The sequence below is a fragment of the Octopus sinensis genome, linkage group LG12 (genome assembly GCF_006345805.1).
Source record: "Octopus sinensis linkage group LG12, ASM634580v1, whole genome shotgun sequence".
In the NCBI taxonomy this organism is placed as follows: Eukaryota; Metazoa; Mollusca; class Cephalopoda; order Octopoda; family Octopodidae; genus Octopus; species Octopus sinensis.
Window position 1 is genome coordinate 48,631,273 of NC_043008.1, and position 22,018 is coordinate 48,653,290.

At 42.0% G+C, this 22,018-nt stretch overlaps 1 protein-coding gene across 1 annotated transcript; it reads left to right on the forward strand.

The window, feature by feature from the left end:
- The first annotated feature begins 1,483 nt into the window (after positions 1–1,483).
- LOC115217802 (zinc finger protein 300-like) lies at positions 1,484–6,568 on the forward strand. Its single transcript, XM_036507906.1, has 2 exons — positions 1,484–2,143; positions 5,029–6,568. Exon 2 carries the CDS (start codon positions 5,329–5,331, stop codon positions 5,986–5,988), a length of 660 nt encoding a protein of 219 aa, XP_036363799.1. The 5' UTR covers positions 1,484–2,143; positions 5,029–5,328; the 3' UTR covers positions 5,989–6,568.
- The last annotated feature ends 15,450 nt before the right edge of the window (positions 6,569–22,018 follow it).

Here is a 22,018-nt window from a genome sequence, read left to right on the forward strand (position 1 = left end):
TAATATCAAAGGAAGGCTAACTGGGAAGATAGTTTTTGTATGTGGCAGATGCTCGGGAGCAATAAACTCTGAAAATGTGCAGAGAACAACTTCTGCCGCATTCCAGTGGGGAAAACTAGAAGTAGTTGATTGCTTCCGTTACCTAGGTGACCAAGTCAGTAACCAGGGTGGATGCTCTGCAAATGACATCGTTTGTTGAATCTAAGAAGATAGATAAATATGAATTTATGACGACGGCAAAGTTCAAGGGCAAATCTATCACCTCATTGGTTCCTTGTTACCCACAAATGAACAACCCCAGTTCCTCCAAATTTATTTTATGAGTGACGTAGGACAACAAACCCAAAGGAAGCATCAACATTTCAGATTATGGATCATGTTAGACACAGTGCCGACTGCTGCAAAAGAGATTATGTCTAATGACAGCTTCTCAGTGCATTCAAAGATCACATAGCCCTCACATGTTAGAGCCTGAAATACTCCAAACGGACGCATAGCATGCTGCTTAGTCGAATTAGCCCATCATCTACTCCACATATGTTTTGTTGTCAATGCTGTGCTTTCCCATATCACCTGTTTCAACATAACTGTGATATATTATTTACAAACTATGGCATTTTCATCCCGAGCAACGCCAGGTGTCTCTGCTAGTCTCTATATTATATATATAAGGACTTCTTGTTTATACCTAAGAAATGGACAATTCACACAATCCAATTTTTTCCGTCAATAAAATGGATATTCTTCCAAACCACACGGTTCTGGGTTCAGTTCCACTGCATGGCACCTTGGGCAAGGGAATCTTCCAAGTCCTCTCCCCACCCAACACTTTTTTTTCCTATTCGTTTACTACATGTTGTTTTGCACCTATTACACTATTTTGTTTTTTAATTTTTCTGATCGAGTGTAAACGTTGAGCTTTCGAATCCTCTAAGTTCGATCGCGTGAATTTTCCAAGTCCTCTCCCCACCCCACCCCGTTCGCTAGCGCACATTTTCTTTTTTTTTTTATCATAATCGTTTAGTACCCATTATTTTATACCTAATGCACTTTCTCTTTTCTTTTTTGTTTTTGGTGTCTGGGTGTCGAGTCGGGTTACTGGATCCGCACCCCACCCACCCTCCGTCACAAAAATTGAAAAAAAAAATGTCTATTAGGTGTAAAATAATGCGTAGTAAACGAATATGAAGAAAAACAATTGCGCCGACGAACGGGGAAGTGGTGAGAGGCCTCGGAACGTTCCCGATGGGAATTTTCCGAGGCCCCTGCCCCCCTCCCGTTCCCCAGTGCGCATTTTTTTTTTAATATTCGTTTCCTACATGTTGTTTTACACCTATTACACTATTTTTTTTCTTTTTTTTTTTTGCTCGGGTCAAACATTGGAGGTAAACCCGCCCCCCTCTATTTTCATTATTTATTTGCAGATTTTCTATTAGTTCTATTTTCATTTCTCTATATTTTTTTAGTGTTTACTTTCGTAACAAGTAAAATCAAAATATTAATAAAAACCAACACTGGAATCGGTTTTGGTCGACGAAACCATTGAGCAACGTCGCAGTTAAACGACTGAAACTGGTGGGAAAAAAACAGACTGGATTATTTAAAATTCATTAATTAATTTTTTTTTTTATGTTCCCCAAATGAATAATTAACGCTGAATATATTATGTTAATAATTAAAGGTTTCTGCTTCCGTTAAAAGAGTTCTCGTTCCGTTTCGACTGGAGGAGGTCGTCGTTGTTTACGTTTTTGAATTAAGGAAATCAATTAATTTTAGATTCATTAAAACCTAATTAAGGAGAGATGCCTGTCTATTTATGGCTGTAATAATGATGATAATTATTATTGAGATGCGTTGGTGTAAGGAAGGTTGAGAGAGATGGTCATGGAGGGAGATTCCAGTTAATTGCAGTGTCTAAGTCCACCAAAACCCGTTTCCTTCTTGTTCCTGCGTAAATCTTGTTGTTTAGCAAAAGAGAGTTTGGTCAATGTTGGAACTGTGTCGAATAGAAACAACAGACATGGCATTGGGCCTTAATTGAGATAATTAATGGACCTTAATTGTGACGGGTCTGACCCTTTCCGTGGGGCACCGCCCCCTCCTCCTCTTCTGATATTATTCGAATTGGTTCCACATTGTTTATGTAAGTACCATTCCATCTTTTATTTCTGTTGGATCCATCTCTTTACATTATGTTAGATTGATGTCTGTGGAAATGGACGGACAAACATCTCCGCTTTTACCTCGATATTCTCACATCTTTGTCGTTGTTTAGTCAAAAGTTTGGGTGTCGGTTAATAGACTTAAGGTACCCTTAATTCTGGTGACCAGATGTTGTCCTTCGATCTTCTTTGGGGTATTTATAATTGTAGATATAACAGATGTCTTATTCCTATTTGGTTGAGTATCTCGTGTTTGGGTGGAGTGAGAGAGAGAATTAAATTTAATGAGAAAATTTTGGTAAAGATTTTGGAGAATCGGTCGTCTGTGTGGAATATAAAGTTGTACATAATAAAGGAATTATACATCTAATCAGTTAGAGTTAGGGTTATGGGTGGGAGAAAAGGGTTTCTGTTATCTTCAGAAATGTAAACAAAGCCACTTGCGGTACCTATACCGAAGGATCGCCTTAATTTTATATTTTCAAAACATTACTACACACACAATGTATGTTTGTATGTAGAGGCTGAGTTAATCGTTGAGGTGATATTATTTCGACAGAAAATGCAATGATTTCGTGTTTCTATTCTTCATTGTTTTAGTCTTGGTATAGAATCGCCGATCAACCATTCATTGCTATCGTTGCTTCATTCAGACACGATTCGAATCTATTTCGTTTGGAAATGATATCGGAATTAAAATTCAGAAGAACCACAGTTCTTCACAATTTATTGAAGTTTGTAAATGAGGGAGAAGGGAGGCAATTAGTAAGTGGATGCGCACTCCCTTAATTAAACATCACACAATGTGTCGGTATTATTGCGAGGGATGGCGGGACTGAGCTGCTGGAACAAGAGCCAAGTATTCGCTTTCAGACTTCATCCAATTCTTCAATGATGCAGGACCTCCACAAAGACAAATATTTCCTTGTCACCAGCCCTTGGCATTGTCATCATTTTCAGTAAATTTAGCATTACACCTGCCGAGATTGGTGGTTTTACAATCCGGGTCTGTGTGACCCCTAGGGGTCTACATATACAAAATAGTAAATTGGGAACCCACAGTAGTATTTTAAGGGTTCATGAAAGCAAAAAAAAAGTTATGTTAGATGAATTCATTGCAAGAAACAGCCTGGTTTCCTTCTTTGATTGTTTTACGTAGTTGAGCCCCTGTGTTCCAGCCCCTGAAAGATCTTCTCTCAGAGAATGCTTTTACAAACTTAAACAAGTGAATGTTCAAAACTGCAAAAGAGGAATTTTAAAAGAAATATCAATAAAACCAGTTTTTGAACAATGAATGGCTTGGTGGTGGGTGAGTGGGAGTAAAATAATAATCAACAGGGTCCATAGATAAAAAATGGTTGAGAACCACTTCCTTAGATTGCCATTAAACTTGAGAAATATCTTTTACTGAAGCTGTAACATGATAAGATGATGTAGTTTGAGGTTCTATGATTCAAAAGAAAGTAAACTTTTACACTCATCTCCAAACTCTTGAATGTCAGACTCCCAGATAAGCTGTCACTGCCTCACGAAGAAGGAAAAAAGCAAGAAATTGAGTGGTGGTTTCCTTCTATAAAAGAATTTTTTTTTGTCCAAAAGATTACATTTTTTATTTTTACCCCTACCCCCAATTCCATTCCCTTTTCTGGTAAATTTTCACTATCTAATGGCACAGGTAGGGTGGCAGAGCGAAGACACACGGCTTAGTGGTTTGGGTCATGATTATAAGATTATGAGTTTTATTCCTGGTGGTGTGGTGTGTCCTTGAGCAAGACACTTAATTTCACATTGCTCCAGTTCACTCAGCTGGGAATAATGAGTTGCACATGTCATTGAAAGCGCCAACTTTATCACTTTCTCTGTCATATTTTGAAATACGCTAAAGGTACGTGTGTCTGTGGAGTGCTCAGCCACATGCAAGTTAATTTTACAAGCAGGGTGTTTCATTGATCGAATCAACTGAAACCCTCTTCATCATAACCAATCGAGTACCAGTTACCCAAAAGATGGCCCAGTTGTACATTCATTTGATCATTTCATTATTTATTGAAATATTGTGGAAATTCTGCAACCCAGGTCAGCTAACCACTGTAATGTACTTGTTGCTGACCAGCTCCATTTTAACTCCTTCAAGCTGGATGCTGCAAATAAAGTGCCACTTATTTGTATCACTTTAATGAGCAACGATACATAATTCGTACCAAAACTTAAAATTCTTTTCGTTGCATGGTCGGTCGCTCAGAAAACGTACCCCTTCATCTATCAGCTAGTCAGAAGCTACCCTTACATCTGGCAACAATTTCTGCAACACAAATGGAATATTTTTTTCATTTGAATCCATTTTGTACCAAAGGTCAATTGATGAAAATTGATGAAAATTTTTGTTATAAAGTTTTGCCCTTTTAGAGATTTATTTCCTTTTTTTGTTTGGCCTGTCTATCTGGCCCCTGTAAGACTTAAAGGATAAACATGTAGACAAAAAGATTTTTTTGTTTTTACATTAAATAATAATGGAGGTTCAAAACTTATAGTTTGTCCATAAATGACTGGTGGAAGACAATTCTCCTATATTTTATTGTCATAGAACTCTGTGAAGCAAGAAAAGATATGGTTGTTTATAGCCTTAAGTCAAAGCATTTTGAGGTTTGTCAGTGCTTTGCTAATAATGGGAAATAAACAATAATAATAAATAGTTTCAGGAAAATAGAATTCACTCTTTGAAGGTGATTGGAGCAGATTGAATTGAGCTTTAAATCAGATATAAAACCAGCTTTCATTGTTCCTTCCTTTAAATAACCTCCATGTTGATATCTCTGTCTCTCTTATCTTTTCACTGTTGTTTTTTCTTTTCTTTTCTTTTTTCCAGGTTTTCTGGTGAAATTGAGTCAAGAACTTCTGCTCCAAGATTCTTTAAACAAATATGAAATTTTAAGAACTAAAGAAGGACATTATCAAGAATGATTTTGGCAATATTTCTGTAACTCTTGTTCAATTACTGGAAAATATTTGATTTACAATTAAGAGTAATTGTTTAATTGATTGAAAAATATATTGGCTGGGTGGTGGTGGTGGTGGTGGTTAAAACTGGAGAAATTTAAAATTAGACTTTAATTATAATTTTGTAGTGTTTGAGTTCTGTATTTGAAATATTGGTCAGAAAGGGATTATGGAAGATAGACAGTGTGAGGGTCGAGTTAAAGGTGAAAAACTCTCTGAGAATATTGATCTCGCTGATGAACGATGCATCAATACAAAGAAAAAATTAAATTGTGTTGATAAATCCAATCATGTCACTGAACGTAAGTTAAAAAACCGAAATTCACAGAGCTATTCCTGTGATGTTTGTGGTAAGACTTTCTCAAACAAAAATGGTATGCTTTTACATAAACAAAGTCATGTAGATGAGAAACCATACCACTGTGATATCTGTGGCAAAACATTCTCCCAGAAAGGTGGTATGATTGTACACACACGCAGTCATACAGGTGAAAAACCATTCCCTTGTGATATTTGTGGCAAATCCTTTTCACAGAAAGGTGGTATGCTCCAGCACAAACGTATTCATACAGGTGAGAAACCTTACCCCTGTGACATCTGTGGCAAGACATTCTCAAACAAAAGTGGTATGCTCGTTCACAAACGAATTCACACAGGTGAGAAGCCCTACCCTTGTGATATCTGTGGCAAAACTTTTGTAAACAAAAGTAGTATGCTTGTCCATAAACGTATTCATACTGGGGAGAAACCTTACCATTGTGATATCTGTGGTGTATCTTTTACTCAGACTGGGGGTTTAACTTCTCACAGACGTGTTCACACAGGTTAAAAATGGTAATTCTGTAATAGTAGCACTACAGACAAACCCAAATTGGTCAAAACTCACAGAACTGGAATATAATCTTTGTTAAACCATGTCTAACTAGAATGGTCACACTCATTCCTCGTTGTCATTGTTGGTTTAATGTTTATTTTTCCATGCTTGCAAGGATCAGACAAAGATATTTGGGCAGAGTTTTCGGCAGTTGGATGCCTTTCCTGTCACCAACCTTTACTTGTTTCCAAGTTGTGTAATTTTCTCCCAGTCTGTCAAGCAACAAAAGGTCCAACATTGATAACATGGAGAAGTGGAAGCAAATGACATTGAAATGAGACTTTTGTTTACAAAGATCAAATGTCAAGATGTTCAGAAACCTGGACATGCTTTTAGGGTGGACTGCATGCAGATAACACTGGTAGTGAAGCTACTGGTTACAACCAGTGACCAAAACAAATGTGGTGGAGGGAAATAGAAAATTACACATACACACACACGTGTATGTGTGTGTGTGTGTATATATATATAGGGAGAGTTTATGAAAAAAACAAAAGACGAAAACAGGTAGTGTACAAAACAAACAGATGTATTAGTATAACACTCAAGAATAGAAAAAGTCTTTTATGTTTTGAGCCTTTTATGTTTGAGCTCTTCTACAGAAAGGGACACAGAAAAAACAAGGAAGAAAAAAAAAAAAAAATATATATATATATATATATATATAATATCTTAGAGGTTCTAGGTCAACTGCCAGACAAGCAATTGCCCGACAGGCACTTTCACTTTATCTGTGATTTGGGTGAATCTTCCTGTACTCAAGAATTGTATTTTTCCTCAGTTTGCTGAAGCCAAGAACCACCAGGTGCCAAAAGGCCTTGGCTTTTGTGCCAGCAGTCAATGTTGTAACAGCATTTGAGCAATTACAAGAAAACTTGTGCCATGAAGCAGATCCAGTAATTGATTACGAGGAAGATGCTTATATCGGTAGAATATGACGGTGAAACAGAGGCAACCCACTCTTTCCTATTTGTGTGTGAAACATATATGACCATGGATGCAATGATTTGCCATGAAAAATTAATTCCTTGGAGGGATGGCATAACCATTTACAAGTGAATATAACATCAGGTCATCCAAATATCTGGTGATTTCTTCAGGTATTGAAGATGGAAAAAGCTCTTAGCGATACAATCATCAACCAAATGCTAGCAGGACATCAGCCTTCACCCAAAAGGGAAAAAATTGCAATTGTCTGTCTCTTGTCATTTGGGCAGTTGTCTGGATACCCTTAAACTGCTTTGAGGAATTTTAGTCAAATTAATCAACCTCATACTTATTTTTTTTCAAGTCTGGTATTTATTCTGTCAGTCTCTATTGCCAAACCGCTAAGTTACAGGGAGATAAACACACCAACAATACTTGTCAATTTGTGGTGGAGGACAAACACTGACACAAAGACATACATTAATGTATATACATATGATGGGCTTCTTTTAGTTTTCATCTACTAAATCCACTCACAAGGCTTTGGTTGGCCCAGGGCTATAGTAGAAGACTCTTACCCAAGGTGCATGCAGTGGGACTGAACCTAAGACTTTGTGATTGGGAAAAAAATTCCTTAACACAGCCACAAGTGCATCTAAATTCTAAAACTGAACAGTGAGAATATTCTTTATTTGTGAGTTAAGAAGGTAACCAATGGTTTCATGTGGAAAGATCTTTACAATTATTCAAGCATGCCACATGGAAGTGTTGGTACTTGTTTCCATTTTGAATGAGAATACACTAGGTTACACACGGGTAAATGGGATTTCAAAATAAATATAGAGCTTACAGGAGGTAACTTATCTGAATTGTTATCTCCCTTGCATCAGCTCTGGATTTTTGCAAGAAAGTGTGCTCAGCTTAGATTAATTCTTTAATTATCATATACAAGAATGCTTGTGCATGCCCATACTTATAAATATATATATGTACACATACACACACATGCACATATAAAAATATACACACTCATACACCAGCAACATATGTTTTGTTCATGTTTGAGTATGTGCATATAATTATTTGTGGGCTTTCATAGACGTTTTGGTCAAACTTAGTCCAGAGAGTTGTTATTTCATAAGCTGATATACATGTTTTCCCTTTGAATTGTAATGTCGTGTATATGTGCTATACATGTAAATCTGTGTAGTTAGGGGATCCAGCATAAGTTCATAGGAATATATGTCTTAATTGTATAATAAAGCATGATGTGCATCACATTTCTAAACCATACTTTCAAAAAGGCAGCTCTGTGTTGCAATGCCACGTTAGAAAGTTCCAATTTTAAGAAAAGCTTAATCTATGTGAACAGAGGAAAATATCATGGTATAATTCTCCATACAGCATGAATGTGACCATGAACATAGCTAGAAAATTTCTGAAACTCATAAATATACACTTCCCACACTCACATAAATACTGCAAAATCTTCAATAGAAATATAGTTAAAGTTACCTACACTTGCCTCTCCAACGAATGATTGATGATTTTTAATCAAAATACGAATAATAACATAAGGACCCACCACCACCACCAAAGACCCTGTCATTGTAGATCCCAGATAACTCCTCAGAACAATAGGTATCCAGAAAAAGTAGTGTACAAGGCCAGTACCATGGACTTGAACTGAACAAAAAAAATTTGGAATGACAGGAAATACCTTTAAGAAGGGAGATGGTCAGCATTTGGCTTTGATCAGAGAAAGACAAAAGGCATACATGTTTATCGAATATGGTATGGAGACTAAAAAAGAGGGATGTGAATAACCGGAGCATCATAGCTAAGATTATGGGGATGTGGCAGCAAATGCAACCTCTGTATCGCAGAAAAATGAAATATTGTAACATCAATGAATGTTTAAGTTTTAGAGAGGAAACCTCTTTCATAAGAAACAATTCATACATTGAAATTTCAAGCATGAAACTCTAACCAACCTTGTTAAATATGTGTGTGTGCATGTTTATGTATGTGTGTGTACTTTTATATTTTTTATAAGTGTGCTTATATATATACATATATATGTAAATATAGCATGCACAAGCATTCTTGCATATGTCAAGCTATTAATCTCTGGTGAAAGGCAATTTCTTGCCAAACTTCAAGGCTGGTGCAAGGGAGATAACAATTAAGATAGTTGTATAAGTTACCTCCTAAGATCTGTTTTTATTTCAAAATCCCGTTTAGTCTTCTACATTCTCATCCAGAATGGAGATGAATACCAACACTTCCATGTGGCATGCTTCAGCAGTTATGAAGATCTCTTCTTATGAAAGCATCGGGTGTCTTATTAACCCACAAATACAGGGTCTATGGATATATTTCTGTGATCATGCAGTCAGTCGTAGTAACTATGACTTCCTGGCTTTGACAGGATTTCATAAGATTTCTCATTCCTCGCTGGGTTTTTTTTTTGAGTTTGCCATTTGTTATGATCAGTTCTTTTTTGCAATCGCTTTGAACCTCAATCCAAGTCTTTCATGGTTTCTTTCCCCGTTGCATTGTTGGGAATAAACAAAGTTACCTGGAGAGTCTGCTGTTGTCTATCATGTGCATGTGTTCCAACCAGTGCAAATATCTGTCAACGAGGATTTCCATCACTGGAGAGAGACCAGCATCCTGGAGAATCTCTTTTATTCCTGATCTTGCCAATAAGTGTGATGTTCATAATTTGTCATCATATTTGCAACTACTTCAAGCTTTATAGACTGTCCAGTCGTCAGCAATGAAGAGCTCCTGCTGCTGCATGCTGCTCTATTTCTCTCTGCCCACCCCCCTCCCTCACTACCCCCACTCTACTCTGTTTAAGCCTTTATATTTGTAAACATTGTTAGAAAATAAACATTTGTCTTCTTCTCTTGAGAAGGGACACCTAACCTACTTTAACAATTTCATTGAGATGTGTTGCAATGCATACATGTATGACATAATGCACGTATTGCATATGAATATGATTATTATATAAGTTATGGCTGTCTTGAAACAGCTGTCGGGATAAAACTTCACGAAATTCATCTGTTCTTTTTGTTACCTTTTTTTCTTTGTTATCTATAATTTTTCTGCTCCATGTAAATATATGTTTTGAGCTTACCTGCATTTATTCACCTTCCTACCTCTATAACAGATCAATAAGGATTGTTCTTATAATTGAACTTCAATGCAGATGCATTGGCCTTGTATGAAAAGGTTGGAGTGTAACTTCTCATCTGTTGCACCATTACATCTGGGTTATTTATGCTAAGCTAATTTCATTTTCACCCACTCTCTCTCTCTCTCTCTCTCTCTCTCCTCTCTCTCTCTCTCTCTCTCTCTCTCTCCATACATAGACACACACACACACATATTTATATATATATATATATATATATATATACATATATACACACACACAAGGTGTTTCAGAAAAGTTGATATCATTTAAGATGTAAATATCACAGAAACTACGAAGTGAAAGCAACTGAAACTAATCAGGTTTAATGTTGGGCAACATAAGATTTATTCCTCCAAATTTAAGTGAGAAATTCAAGGGAATGTGGATTCCATGAGCGATTTTACAAATGTTCAATATGCGTATCACCTGAGACACGCCACATGTCAAGTCAGTAGTCCAGCTCTTCTCAAACACGCTGCAGCATGTCTTGGGTAACAGTCTCCAGTGTGGTAGTGATTCCCTGCTCGAGTTCCTCTAGGTTTGCAGGAAGAGGGGGGGACATAGACCAGGCCCTTCATGTAGTCCCATGTTTGCACTTTTGCTTGTCATCTGCCGTTAAGGCCTGAACGAGCTGTAGCTTGTAGGGTTTCATTAGCAAGCATTTCCTCAGGACGCACCAAACTGTCATTGGAGGAATCTGGGTTTCCAGACTTGTTCTTCTTAAGGACTTCTTGGCGCTTCGCATGAGTTTTTGGCAAACCCACTCAACCATCTCTTCCGATATTAGTGGTGGTCCAGATCCTTTTACTCTGCACAGAAAGCCTTCCTATTTGAAGTTTTGGGGCCATGTCCAAATCTGCATTGCCGTTGGTGACTTTTAAGAGAACTCTCTCACAAATGCAGTTTTGTTCGACTGTGTTCGAGAATACTCCAACACACAAAACGCTTTTTCTCTTCTGGTGAATGCCATTTCTATACCTGAAAAGATAGACATATCAAACATTAAACATAAAATTTCGACCTGTTTCTTCAAATGCTGTTAAAATTTAAAGTCATTTGAACAAGAACTGGTAAAAGTATTACATCGTTGAAATGATATCGAATTTTTTGAAGCACCCTGTATATATTTATATTTATATTATCCTTTACTTGTTTAAGTCATTAGGCTGCGGCCATGGTGAGGCACTGACTTGATGAATTTTTAGTTGAATAAATCAACCCCAGTGCTTCTTTTTTAAGCCTGGTTATATTCTATTGGTCTGTTTTGCTGAACTACTAAGTTACAGGGATGTAACCACACCAACACCAGTTGTCAAGCAGTGGTGGGGGGGGGGATCAAACACACACATAACAATGCAGTGGGACTGAACTCGGAACCATGTAGCTGGGAAGCAAGCTTCTTACCACACAGCCATGCCTATACACACATCATCTTTTAACAGTCATTTTGCATGGGTCACAGATTTTGACAGCATCCAAAACATCCAACGATTGCATTGTGCTTCAGTGTCCACATTGGCATCGTTTCTTCAGCTGGGTGGGTTTTTTTGTTTCATTCTATGGCCGTAGCACTTGTTAATTTGCCATGCAACCTGTGAGTCTAAGATTCCTTTCAACTCAGTAGACTGCAGTCAGCTTACATTCATGCATTTATTCATTCATTAAAAAACACCATTTGAGCATGGACCTTGCCAGAACCCCTTAACTGGCCCTCATGCCAGTGGCACATAAAAGCACCCACTACACTCCCAGAGTGGTTGGCTTTAGGAAGGGCATCCAGCTGTAGAAACCCTGCTGGATCAGAGTGGAGCCTGGTGCAGCCTTCTGGCTCACCAGTCCTCAGTCAAACCATCCAACCCATGCCAGTATGGAAAGCGGACGTTAAACGACGATAATGATGATGATGATGATTTATTTATTTTATACACTGCTAAAGTTTGTTCTACTTTGTGTGCTCTGAGAAATAAAGGAAGATTCTATATCAGACTTATCGTGAATATATTCTGTTGTGAGACTAAAACTCCTTGTTTACAGTTTAAGGAAGGCAACCTTTTAAAACCATGAAAAACGAAACTCTTTTGTAACAGAACTTTGTGCAAGAATTCAAAAAACTAATTTCACTGTTTACTTTGAACAGATGTAAATATAACTCAACATGATAAAAGAAAGGAAAAGCCCAGCACCTATTGGATGTACCAAATTGAACTTCCAGACTTTGTTGTAGAATTCTTTTCAATTTGTTCGTGAATGTGAATATGAAATTACATACAAAGGTCCAAATCTGCTGAAAATGGTAAAAGAACTGGTGCAATGTTTCATTAGATTTCATAAACTTACATGATTATTTCTTTAAATTTATTATATTTTTGATTCTATTACCCGTTTCAGTCATTAGACTATGGCCATGCTGGGGCTCAGCCTTGAAGAATCGATTTTGGTAGTTTTACATTTTAAGCCTGATACTTATTCTATCGATCTCTTTTACTGAACTGCTAGGCTACAGGGACATAAACAAAACAACACTGGTTGCCAAACAGTGGTGGGAGACAAACACCATCACAAACATACACGTACACACATGATTATATACATACAGTAATATATATATATTATATACACACAGTAATCCCTTGCCATTTCACGGTTCACCTTTCGCAGTCTATTATTTAAGCTTATGTCGATTCCTCCACTTTGTTGTTTGCTTTATAATAAAATAAATATATACAAATTATAAAAAATAATTTTTTAAAAAATATGTAGTACAGTACTGTTTCTATTTCATGGATTTTCACCTATCACGGGAGGATTTTGGAACTTAACACCAGCAGTAATCAAGGGCTTACTGTATGTGACTAGCTTCTTTTAGTTTCCACCTACAAAATCCACTCACAAGGCTTTGGTCAACCTTTGACTATGGAAGGAAGCACTTGCTTAAGATGCTATGCAGTGGGACTGAACCTGGATCCATGTGGTTTTCGTTGATTTTTTAATCAAAGTAAACTAAACGAAGATCAACAGAGCTGAAATGGTGATTTCCATAAGTTTGGTTCAAAACATAACTATTAAATAAAATAGGAAAAGAATCTAGTTGCATGTATTTAATAGTAGGAGATGTGCAGCCAAGACAAGGCCGAACCTCCGTGTGTCATCATAACTGTAGAATGCCATGATTGATGATATAAATCGTTCCATCAAGGAGGAGAGTGATTCCAAGCCTGACAGATCACCATTCATTGTGTCCCCTCAAGCCTGAAGGATCAACATTCAATCTGTCCCCTCAAGCCAGAAGGATCACCATTCATTCTGTGCCCTCAAGCTTGAAGGATCACCATTCATTCTGTCACCTCAGGCCTGAAGGATCGCCATTCATTCTGTCCCCTCAAGCCTGAAGGATCACCATTCATTCTGTCCCCTCAAGCCTGAAGGATCACCATTCATTCTGTCCCCTCAAGCCTGAAGGATCAACATTCATTCTGTCCCCGAAGGATCACCATTCATTCTGTCCCCGAAGGATCACCATTCATTCTGTCCCCTCAAGCCTGAAGGATCACCATTCATTGTGTCCCCTCAAGCCTGAAGGATCACCATTCATTCTGTCCCCTCAAGGCTGAAGGATCACCATTCATTGTGTCCCCTCAAGCCTGAAGGATCACCATTCATTCTGTCCCCTCAAGCCTGAAGGATCACCATTCATTGTGTCCCCTCAAGCCTGAAGGATCACCATTCATTCTGTCCCCTCAAGCCTGACGGATCACCATTCATTGTGTCCCCTCAAGCCTGAAGGATCAACATTCAATCTGTCCCCTCAAGCCAGAAGGATCACCATTCATTCTGTGCCCTCAAGCTTGAAGGATCACCATTCATTCTGTCCCCTCAGGCCTGAAGGATCGCCATTCATTCTGTCCCTCAAGCCTGAAGGATCACCATTCATTGTGTCCCCTCAAGCCTGAAGGATCACCATTCATTCTGTCCCCTCAAGTGTGAAGGATCACCATTCATTCTGTCCCCTCAAGCATGAAGGATCACCATTCATTCTGTCCCTCAAGCCTGAAGGATCACCATTCATTGTGTCCCCTCAAGCCTGAAGGATCACCATTCATTCTGTCCCCTCAAACCTGAAGGATCACCATTCATTCTCTCCCCTCAAGCCTGAAGGATCACCATTCATTCTGTCCCCTCAAGCCTGAAGGATCACCATTCATTCTGTCCCCTCAAGCCTGAAGGATCACCATTCATTCTGTCCCCTCAAGCCTGAAGGATCACCATTCCTTCTGTCCCCTCAAGCTTGAAGGATCACCATTCATTCTGTCCCCTCAAGCCTGAAGGATCACCATTCATTCTGTCCCCTCAAGCCTGAAGGATCACCATTCATTCTGTCCCCTCAAGCATGAAGGATCACCATTCATTGTGTCCCCTCAAGCCTGAAGGATCACCATTCATTCTGTCCCCTCAAGCCTGAAGGATCACCATTCATTGTGTCCCCTCAAGCCTGAAGGATCACCATTCATTCTGTCCCCTCAGGCCTGAAGGATCACCATTCATTCTGTCCCCTCAAGCCTGAAGGATCACCATTCATTCTGCCCCCTCAAGCCTGAAGGATCACCATTCATTCTGTCCCCTCAAGCCTGAAGGATCACCATTCATTCTGTCCCCTCAAGCCTGAAGGATCACCATTCATTCTGTCCCCTCAAGCCTGAAGGATCACCATTCATTCTGTCCCCTCAAGCCTGAAGGATCACCATTATTTCTGTCCCATCAAGCCTGAAGGATCACCATTCATTCTGTCCCCTCAAGCTTGAAGGATCACCATTCATTGTGTCCCCTCAAGCCTGAAGGATCACCATTCATTCTGTGCCCTCAAGGCTGAAGGATCACCATTTATTGTGTCCCCTCAAGCCTGAAGGATCACCATTCATTCTGTCCCCTCAAGCCTGAAGGATCACAATTCATTCTGTCCCATCAAGCCTGAAAGATCACCATTCATTCTGTGCCCTCAAGCCTGAAGGATCACCATTCATTCTGTCCCCTCAAGCCTGAAGGATCACCATTCATTCTGTCCCCTCAAGCCTGAAGGATCACCATTCATTCTGTCCCCTCAAGCCTGAAGGATCACCATTCATTGTCCCCTCAAGCCTGAAGGATCACATTCATTCTGTCCCCTCAAGCCTGAAGGATCACCATTCATTCTGTCCCTCAAGCCTGAAGGATCACCATTCATTCTGTCCCCTCAAGCCTGAAGGATCACCATTCATTCTGTCCCCTCAGGCCTGAGGATCACCATTCATTCTGTCCCCTCAAGCTTGAAGGATCACCATTCATTCTGTCCCCTCAAGCCTGAAGGATCACCATTCATTCTGTCCCCTCAAGCCTGAAGATCACCATTCATTTCATTCTGTCCCCTCAAGCCTGAAGGATCACCATTCATTCTGTCCCCTCAAGCCTGAAGGATCACCATTCATTCTGTCCCCTCAAGCCTGAAGGATCACCATTCATTCTGTCCCCTCAAGCCTGAAGGATCACCATTCATTCTCTCCCCTCAAGGCTGAAGGATCACCATTTATTGTGTCCCCTCAAGCCTGAAGGATCACCATTCATTCTGTTCCCTCAAGCCTGAAGGATCACAATTCATTCTGTCCCATCAAGCCTGAAGGATCACCATTCATTCTGTGCCCTCAAGCCTGAAGGATCACCATTTATTGTGTCCCCTCAAGCCTGAAGGATCACCATTCATTCTGTCCCCTCAAGCCTGAAGGATCACCATTCATTGTGTCCCCTCAAGCCTGAAGGATCACCATTCATTCTGTCCCCTCAAGCCTGAAGGATCACCATTCATTCTGTGCCCTCAAGCCTGAAGGATCACCATTCATTCTGTCCCCTCAGCCTGAAGGATCACCATTCATTCTGTCCCTCAAGCCTGAAGGATCACCATTCATTCTGTCCCCCAAGCCTGAAGGATCACCATTCATTCTGTCCCCTCAAGCCTGAAGGATCACCATTCATTCTGTCCCCTCAAGCCTGAAGATCACCATTCATTCTGTCCCTCAAGCCTGAAGGATCAACATTCATCTGTCCCCTCAAGCCTGAAGGATCACCATTCATTCTGTCCCCTCAAGCCTGAAGGATCACCATTCATTCTGTCCCCTCAAGCCTGAAGGATCACCATTCATTCTGTCCCCTCAAGCCTGAAGGATCACCATTCATTCTGTCCCCTCAAGCTTGAAGGATCACCATTCATTCTGTCCTCTCAAGCCTGAAGGATCACCATTCATTCTGTCCCCTCAAGCCTGAGAGATCACCATTCATTCTGTCCCCTCAAGCCTGACGGATCACCATTCATTTTGTCCCCTCAAGCCTGATGGATCAACATTCAATCTGTCCCCTCAAGCCTGACGGATGACCATTCATTCAGTGCCCTCAAGCCTGAAGGATCACCATTCATTCTGTCCCATCAAGCCTGAAGGATCACCATTCAATCAGTGCCCTCAAGCCTGAAGGATCACCATTCCTTCTGTCCCCTCAAACCTGATGGATCACCATTCATTCTGTGCCCTCAAGCCTGAAGGATCACCATTCATTGTGTCCCCTCAAGCCTGAAGGATCACCATTCATTCTGTCCCCTCAAGCCTGAAGGATCACCATTCATTCTGTCCCCTCAAGCCTGAAGGATCACCATTCATTCTGTCCCCTCAAGCCTGAAGGATCACCATTCATTCTGTCCCCTCAAGCCTGAAGGATCACCATTCATTCTGTCCCCTCAAGCCTGAAGGATCACCATTCATTATGTCCCCTGAAGCCTGAAGGATCACCATTCCTTCTGTCCCCTCAAGCCTGAAGGATCATCATTCATTGTGTCCCCTCAAGCCTGAAGGATCACCATTCATTCTGTCCCCTCAGGCCTGAAGGATCACCATTCATTCTGTCCCCTCAAGCCTGAAGGATCACCATTTATTCTGTCCCCTCAGGCCTGAAGGATCACTATTCATTCTGTCCCCTCAAGCTTGAAGGATCACCATTCATTCTGTGCCCTCAAGCTTGAAGGATCACCATTCACTCTGTGCACTCAAGCCTGAAGGATCACCATTCATTCTCTCCCCTCAAGCCTGAAGGATCACCATTCATTCTGTCCCCTCAAGCCTGAAGGATCACCATTCATTCTGTCCCCTCAAGCCTGAAGGATCACCATTCATTCTGTCCCCTCAAGCCTGAAGGATCACCATTCATTCTGTGCCCTCAAGCCTGAAGGATCACCATTCATTCTGTCACCTCAAGCCTGAAGGATCACCATTCATTCTGTGCCCTCAAGCCTGAAGGATCACCATTCATTCTGTGCCCTCAAGCTTGAAGGATCACCATTCATTCTGTGCACTCAAGCCTGAAGGATCACCATTCATTCTGTCCCCTCAAGCCTGAAGGATCACCATTCATTCTGTGCCCTCAAGCTTGAAGGATCACCATTCATTCTGTGCCCTCAAGCCTGAAGATCACCATTCATTCTGTGCCCTCAAGCCTGAAGGATCACCATTCATTCTGTGCCCTCAAGCCTGAAGGATCACCATTCATTGTGTCCCCTCAAGCCTGAAGGATCACCATTCATTCTGTCCCCTCAAGCCTGAAGGATCACCATTCATTCTGTCCCCTCAAGCCTGAAGGATCACCATTCATTGTGTCCCTCAAGCTGAAGGATCACCATTCATTCTGTCCCCTCAAGCCTGAAGGATCACCATTCATTGTGTCCCTCAAGCCTGAAGGATCACCATTCATTCTGTCCCCTCAAGCCTGAAGGATCACCATTCATTCTGTCCCCTCAAGCCTGAAGGATCACCATTCATTCTGTCCCCTCAAGCCTGAAGGATCACCATTCATTGTGTCCCCTCAAGCCTGAAGGATCACCATTCATTCTGTCCCCTCAAGCCTGAAGGATCACCATTCATTCTGTCCCTCAAGCCTGAAGGATCACCATTCATTGTTCCCCTCAAGCCTGAAGGATCACCATTCATTGTGTCCCCTCAAGCCTGAAGGATCACCATTCATTCTGTCCCCTCAAGCCTGAAGGATCACCATTCATTGTGTCCCCTCAAGCCTGAAGGATCACCATTCATTCTGTCCCCTCAAGCCTGAAGATCACCATTCATTCTGTCCCCTCAAGCCTGAAGGATCACCATTCATTCTGTCCCCTCAAGCCTGAAGGATCACCATTCATTCTGTCCCCTCAAGCCTGAAGGATCACCATTCATTGTGTTCCCCTCAAGCCTGAAGGATCACCATTCATTCTGTCCCCTCAAGCCTGAAGGATCACCATTCATTCTGTCCCCTCAAGCCTGAAGGATCACCATTCATTGTGTCCCCTCAAGCCTGAAGGATCACCATTCATGTGTCCCCTCAAGCCTGAAGGATCACCATTCATTGTGTCCCCTCAAGCCTGAAGGATCACCATTCATTCTGTCCCTCAAGCCTGAAGGATCACCATTCATCATTCTGTCCCCTCAAGCCTGAAGGATCACCATTCATTGTGTCCCCTCAAGCCTGAAGGATCACCATTCATTCTGTCCCCTCAGCCTGAAGGATCACCATTCATTCTGTCCCCTCAAGCCTGAAGGATCACCATTCATTCTGTCCCCTCAAGCCTGAAGGATCACCATTCATTCTGTCCCCTCAAGCCTGAAGGATCACCATTCATTCTGTCCCCTCAAGCCTGAAGGATCACCATTCATTCTGTCCCCTCAAGCCTGAAGGATCACCATTCATTCTGTCCCCTCAGGCCTGAAGGATCACCATTCATTCTGTCCCCTCAAGCCTGAAGGATCACCACCATTCTGTGTCCCCTCAAGCCTGAAGGATCACCATTCATTCTGTCCCCTCAAGCCTGAAGGATCACCATTCATTCTGTCCCCTCAAGCCTGAAGGATCACCATTCATTATGTCCCCTCAAGCCTGAAGGATCACCATTCATTCTGTGCCCTCAAGCCTGAAGGATCACCATTCATTCTGTCCCCTCAAGCCTGAAGGATCACCATTCATTCTGTCCCCTCAAGCCTGAAGGATCACCATTCATTCTGTCCCCTCAAGCCTGAAGGATCACCATTCATTCTGTCCCCTCAAGCCTGAAGGATCACCATTCATTCTGTCCCCTCAAGCCTGAAGGATCACCATTCATTGTGTCCCCTCAAGCCTGAAGGATCACCATTCATTCTGTCCCCTCAAGCCTGAAGGATCACCATTCATTCTGTCCCCTCAAGCCTGAAGGATCACCATTCATTCTGTCCCCTCAAGCCTGAAGGATCACCATTCATTCTGTCCCCTCAAGCCTGAAGGATCACCATTCATTGTGTCCCCTCAAGCCTGAAGATCACCATTCATTCTGTCCCCTCAAGCCTGAAGGATCACCATTCATTCTGTCCCCTCAAGCCTGAAGGATCACCATTCATTCTGTCCCCTCAAGCCTGAAGGATCACCATTCATTATGTCCCCTCAAGCCTGAAGGATCACCATTCATTCTGTCCCCTCAGCCTGAAGGATCACCATTCATTGTGTCCCTCAAGCCTGAAGGATCACCATTCATTCTGTCCCTCAAGCCTGAAGGATCACCATTCATTGTGTCCCCTCAAGCCTGAAGGATCACCATTCATTCTGTCCCCTCAAGCCTGAAGGATCACCATTCATTCTGTCCCCTCAAGCCTGAAGGATCACCATTCATTCTGTCCCCTCAAGCCTGAAGTATCACCATTCATTGTGTCCCCCCAAGCCTGAAGGATCACCATTCATTCTGTCCCTCTCCCCCTGAAGGATCACCATTCATTCTGTCCCTCAAGCCTGAAGGATCACCATTCATTGTGTCCCCTCAAGCCTGAAGGATCACCATTCATTCTGTCCCCTCAAGCCTGAAGATCACCATTCATTGTGTCCCCTCAAGCCTGAAGGATCACCATTCATTGTGTCCCCTCAAGCCTGAAGGATCACCATTCATTCTGTCCCCTCAAGCCTGAAGGATCACCATTCATTCTGTCCCCTCAAGCCTGAAGGATCACCATTCATTGTGTCCCCTCAAGCCTGAAGGATCACCATTCATTCTGTCCCCTCAGGCCTGAAGGATCACCATTCATTGTGTCCCCTCAAGCCTGAAGGATCACCATTCATTGTGTCCCCTCAAGCCTGAAGGATCACCATTCATTCTGTCCCCTCAAGCCTGAAGGATCACCATTCATTCTGTCCCCTCAAGCCTGAAGGATCACCATTCATTGTGTCCCCTCAAGCCTGAAGATCACCATTCATTCTGTCCCCTCAGGCCTGAAGGATCACCATTCATTCTGTCCCTCAAGCCTGAGGATCACCATTCATTCTGTCCCCTCAAGCCTGAAGGATCACCATTCATTCTGTCCCTCAAGCCTGAAGGATCACCATTCATTGTGTCCCCTCAAGCCTGAAGGATCACCATTCATTGTTCCCTCAAGCCTGAAGGATCACCATTCATTCTGTCCCCTCAAGCCTGAAGGATCACCATTCATTCTGTCCCCTCAAGCCTGAAGGATCACCATTCATTGTGTCCCCTCAAGCCTGAAGGATCACCATTCATTCTGTCCCCTCAGGCCTGAAGGATCACCATTCATTCTGTCCCCTCAAGCCTGAAGGATCACCATTCATTGTGTCCCCCACAGCCTGAAGGATCACCATTCATTCATTCTGTCCCTCAAGCCTGAAGGATCACCATTCATTGTGTCCCCTCAAGCCTGAAGGATCACCATTCATTGTGTCCCCTCAAGCCTGAAGGATCACCATTCATTCTGTCCCCTCAAGCCTGAAGGATCACCATTCATTCTGTCCCCTCAAGCCTGAAGGATCACCATTCATTGTGTCCCCTCAGGCTGAAGGATCACCATTCATTCTGTCCCCTCAGGCCTGAAGGATCACCATTCATTCTGTCCCCTCAGCCTGAAGGATCACCATTCATTGTGTCCCCTCAAGCCTGAAGGATCACCATTCATTGTGTCCCCTCAAGCCTGAAGGATCACCATTCATTCTGTCCCCTCAAGCCTGAAGGATCACCATTCATTGTGTCCCCTCAAGCCTGAAGGATCACCATTCATTGTGTCCCCTCAAGCCTGAAGGATCACCATTCATTGTGTCCCCTCAAGCCTGAAGGATCACCATTCATTCTGTCCCCTCAGGCCTGAAGGATCACCATTCATTCTGTCCCCTCAAGCCTGAAGGATCACCATTCATTGTGTCCCCTCAAGCCTGAAGGATCACCATTCATTCTGTCCCCTCAAGCCTGAAGGATCACCATTCATTGTGTCCCCTCAAGCCTGAAGGATCACCATTCATTGTGTCCCCTCAAGCCTGAAGGATCACCATTCATTCTGTCCCCTCAAGCCTGAAGGATCACCATTCATTGTGTCCCCTCAAGCCTGAAGGATCACCATTCATTGTGTCCCCTCAAGCCTGAAGGATCACCATTCATTCTGTCCCCTCAAGCCTGAAGGATCACCATTCATTGTGTCCCCTCAAGCCTGAAGGATCACCATTCATTCTGTCCCCTCAAGCCTGAAGGATCACCATTCATTGTGTCCCCTCAAGCCTGAAGGATCACCATTCATTCTGTCCCCTCAGGCCTGAAGGATCACCATTCATTCTGTCCCCTCAAGCCTGAAGGATCACCATTCTTTGTCCCCTCAAGCCTGAAGGATCACCATTCATTCTGTCCCCTCAAGCCTGAAGGATCACCATTCATTCTGTCCCCTCAAGCCTGAAGGATCACCATTCATTGTGTCCCCTCAAGCCTGAAGGATCACCATTCATTGTGTCCCCTCAAGCCTGAAGGATCACCATTCATTGTGTCCCCTCAAGCCTGAAGGA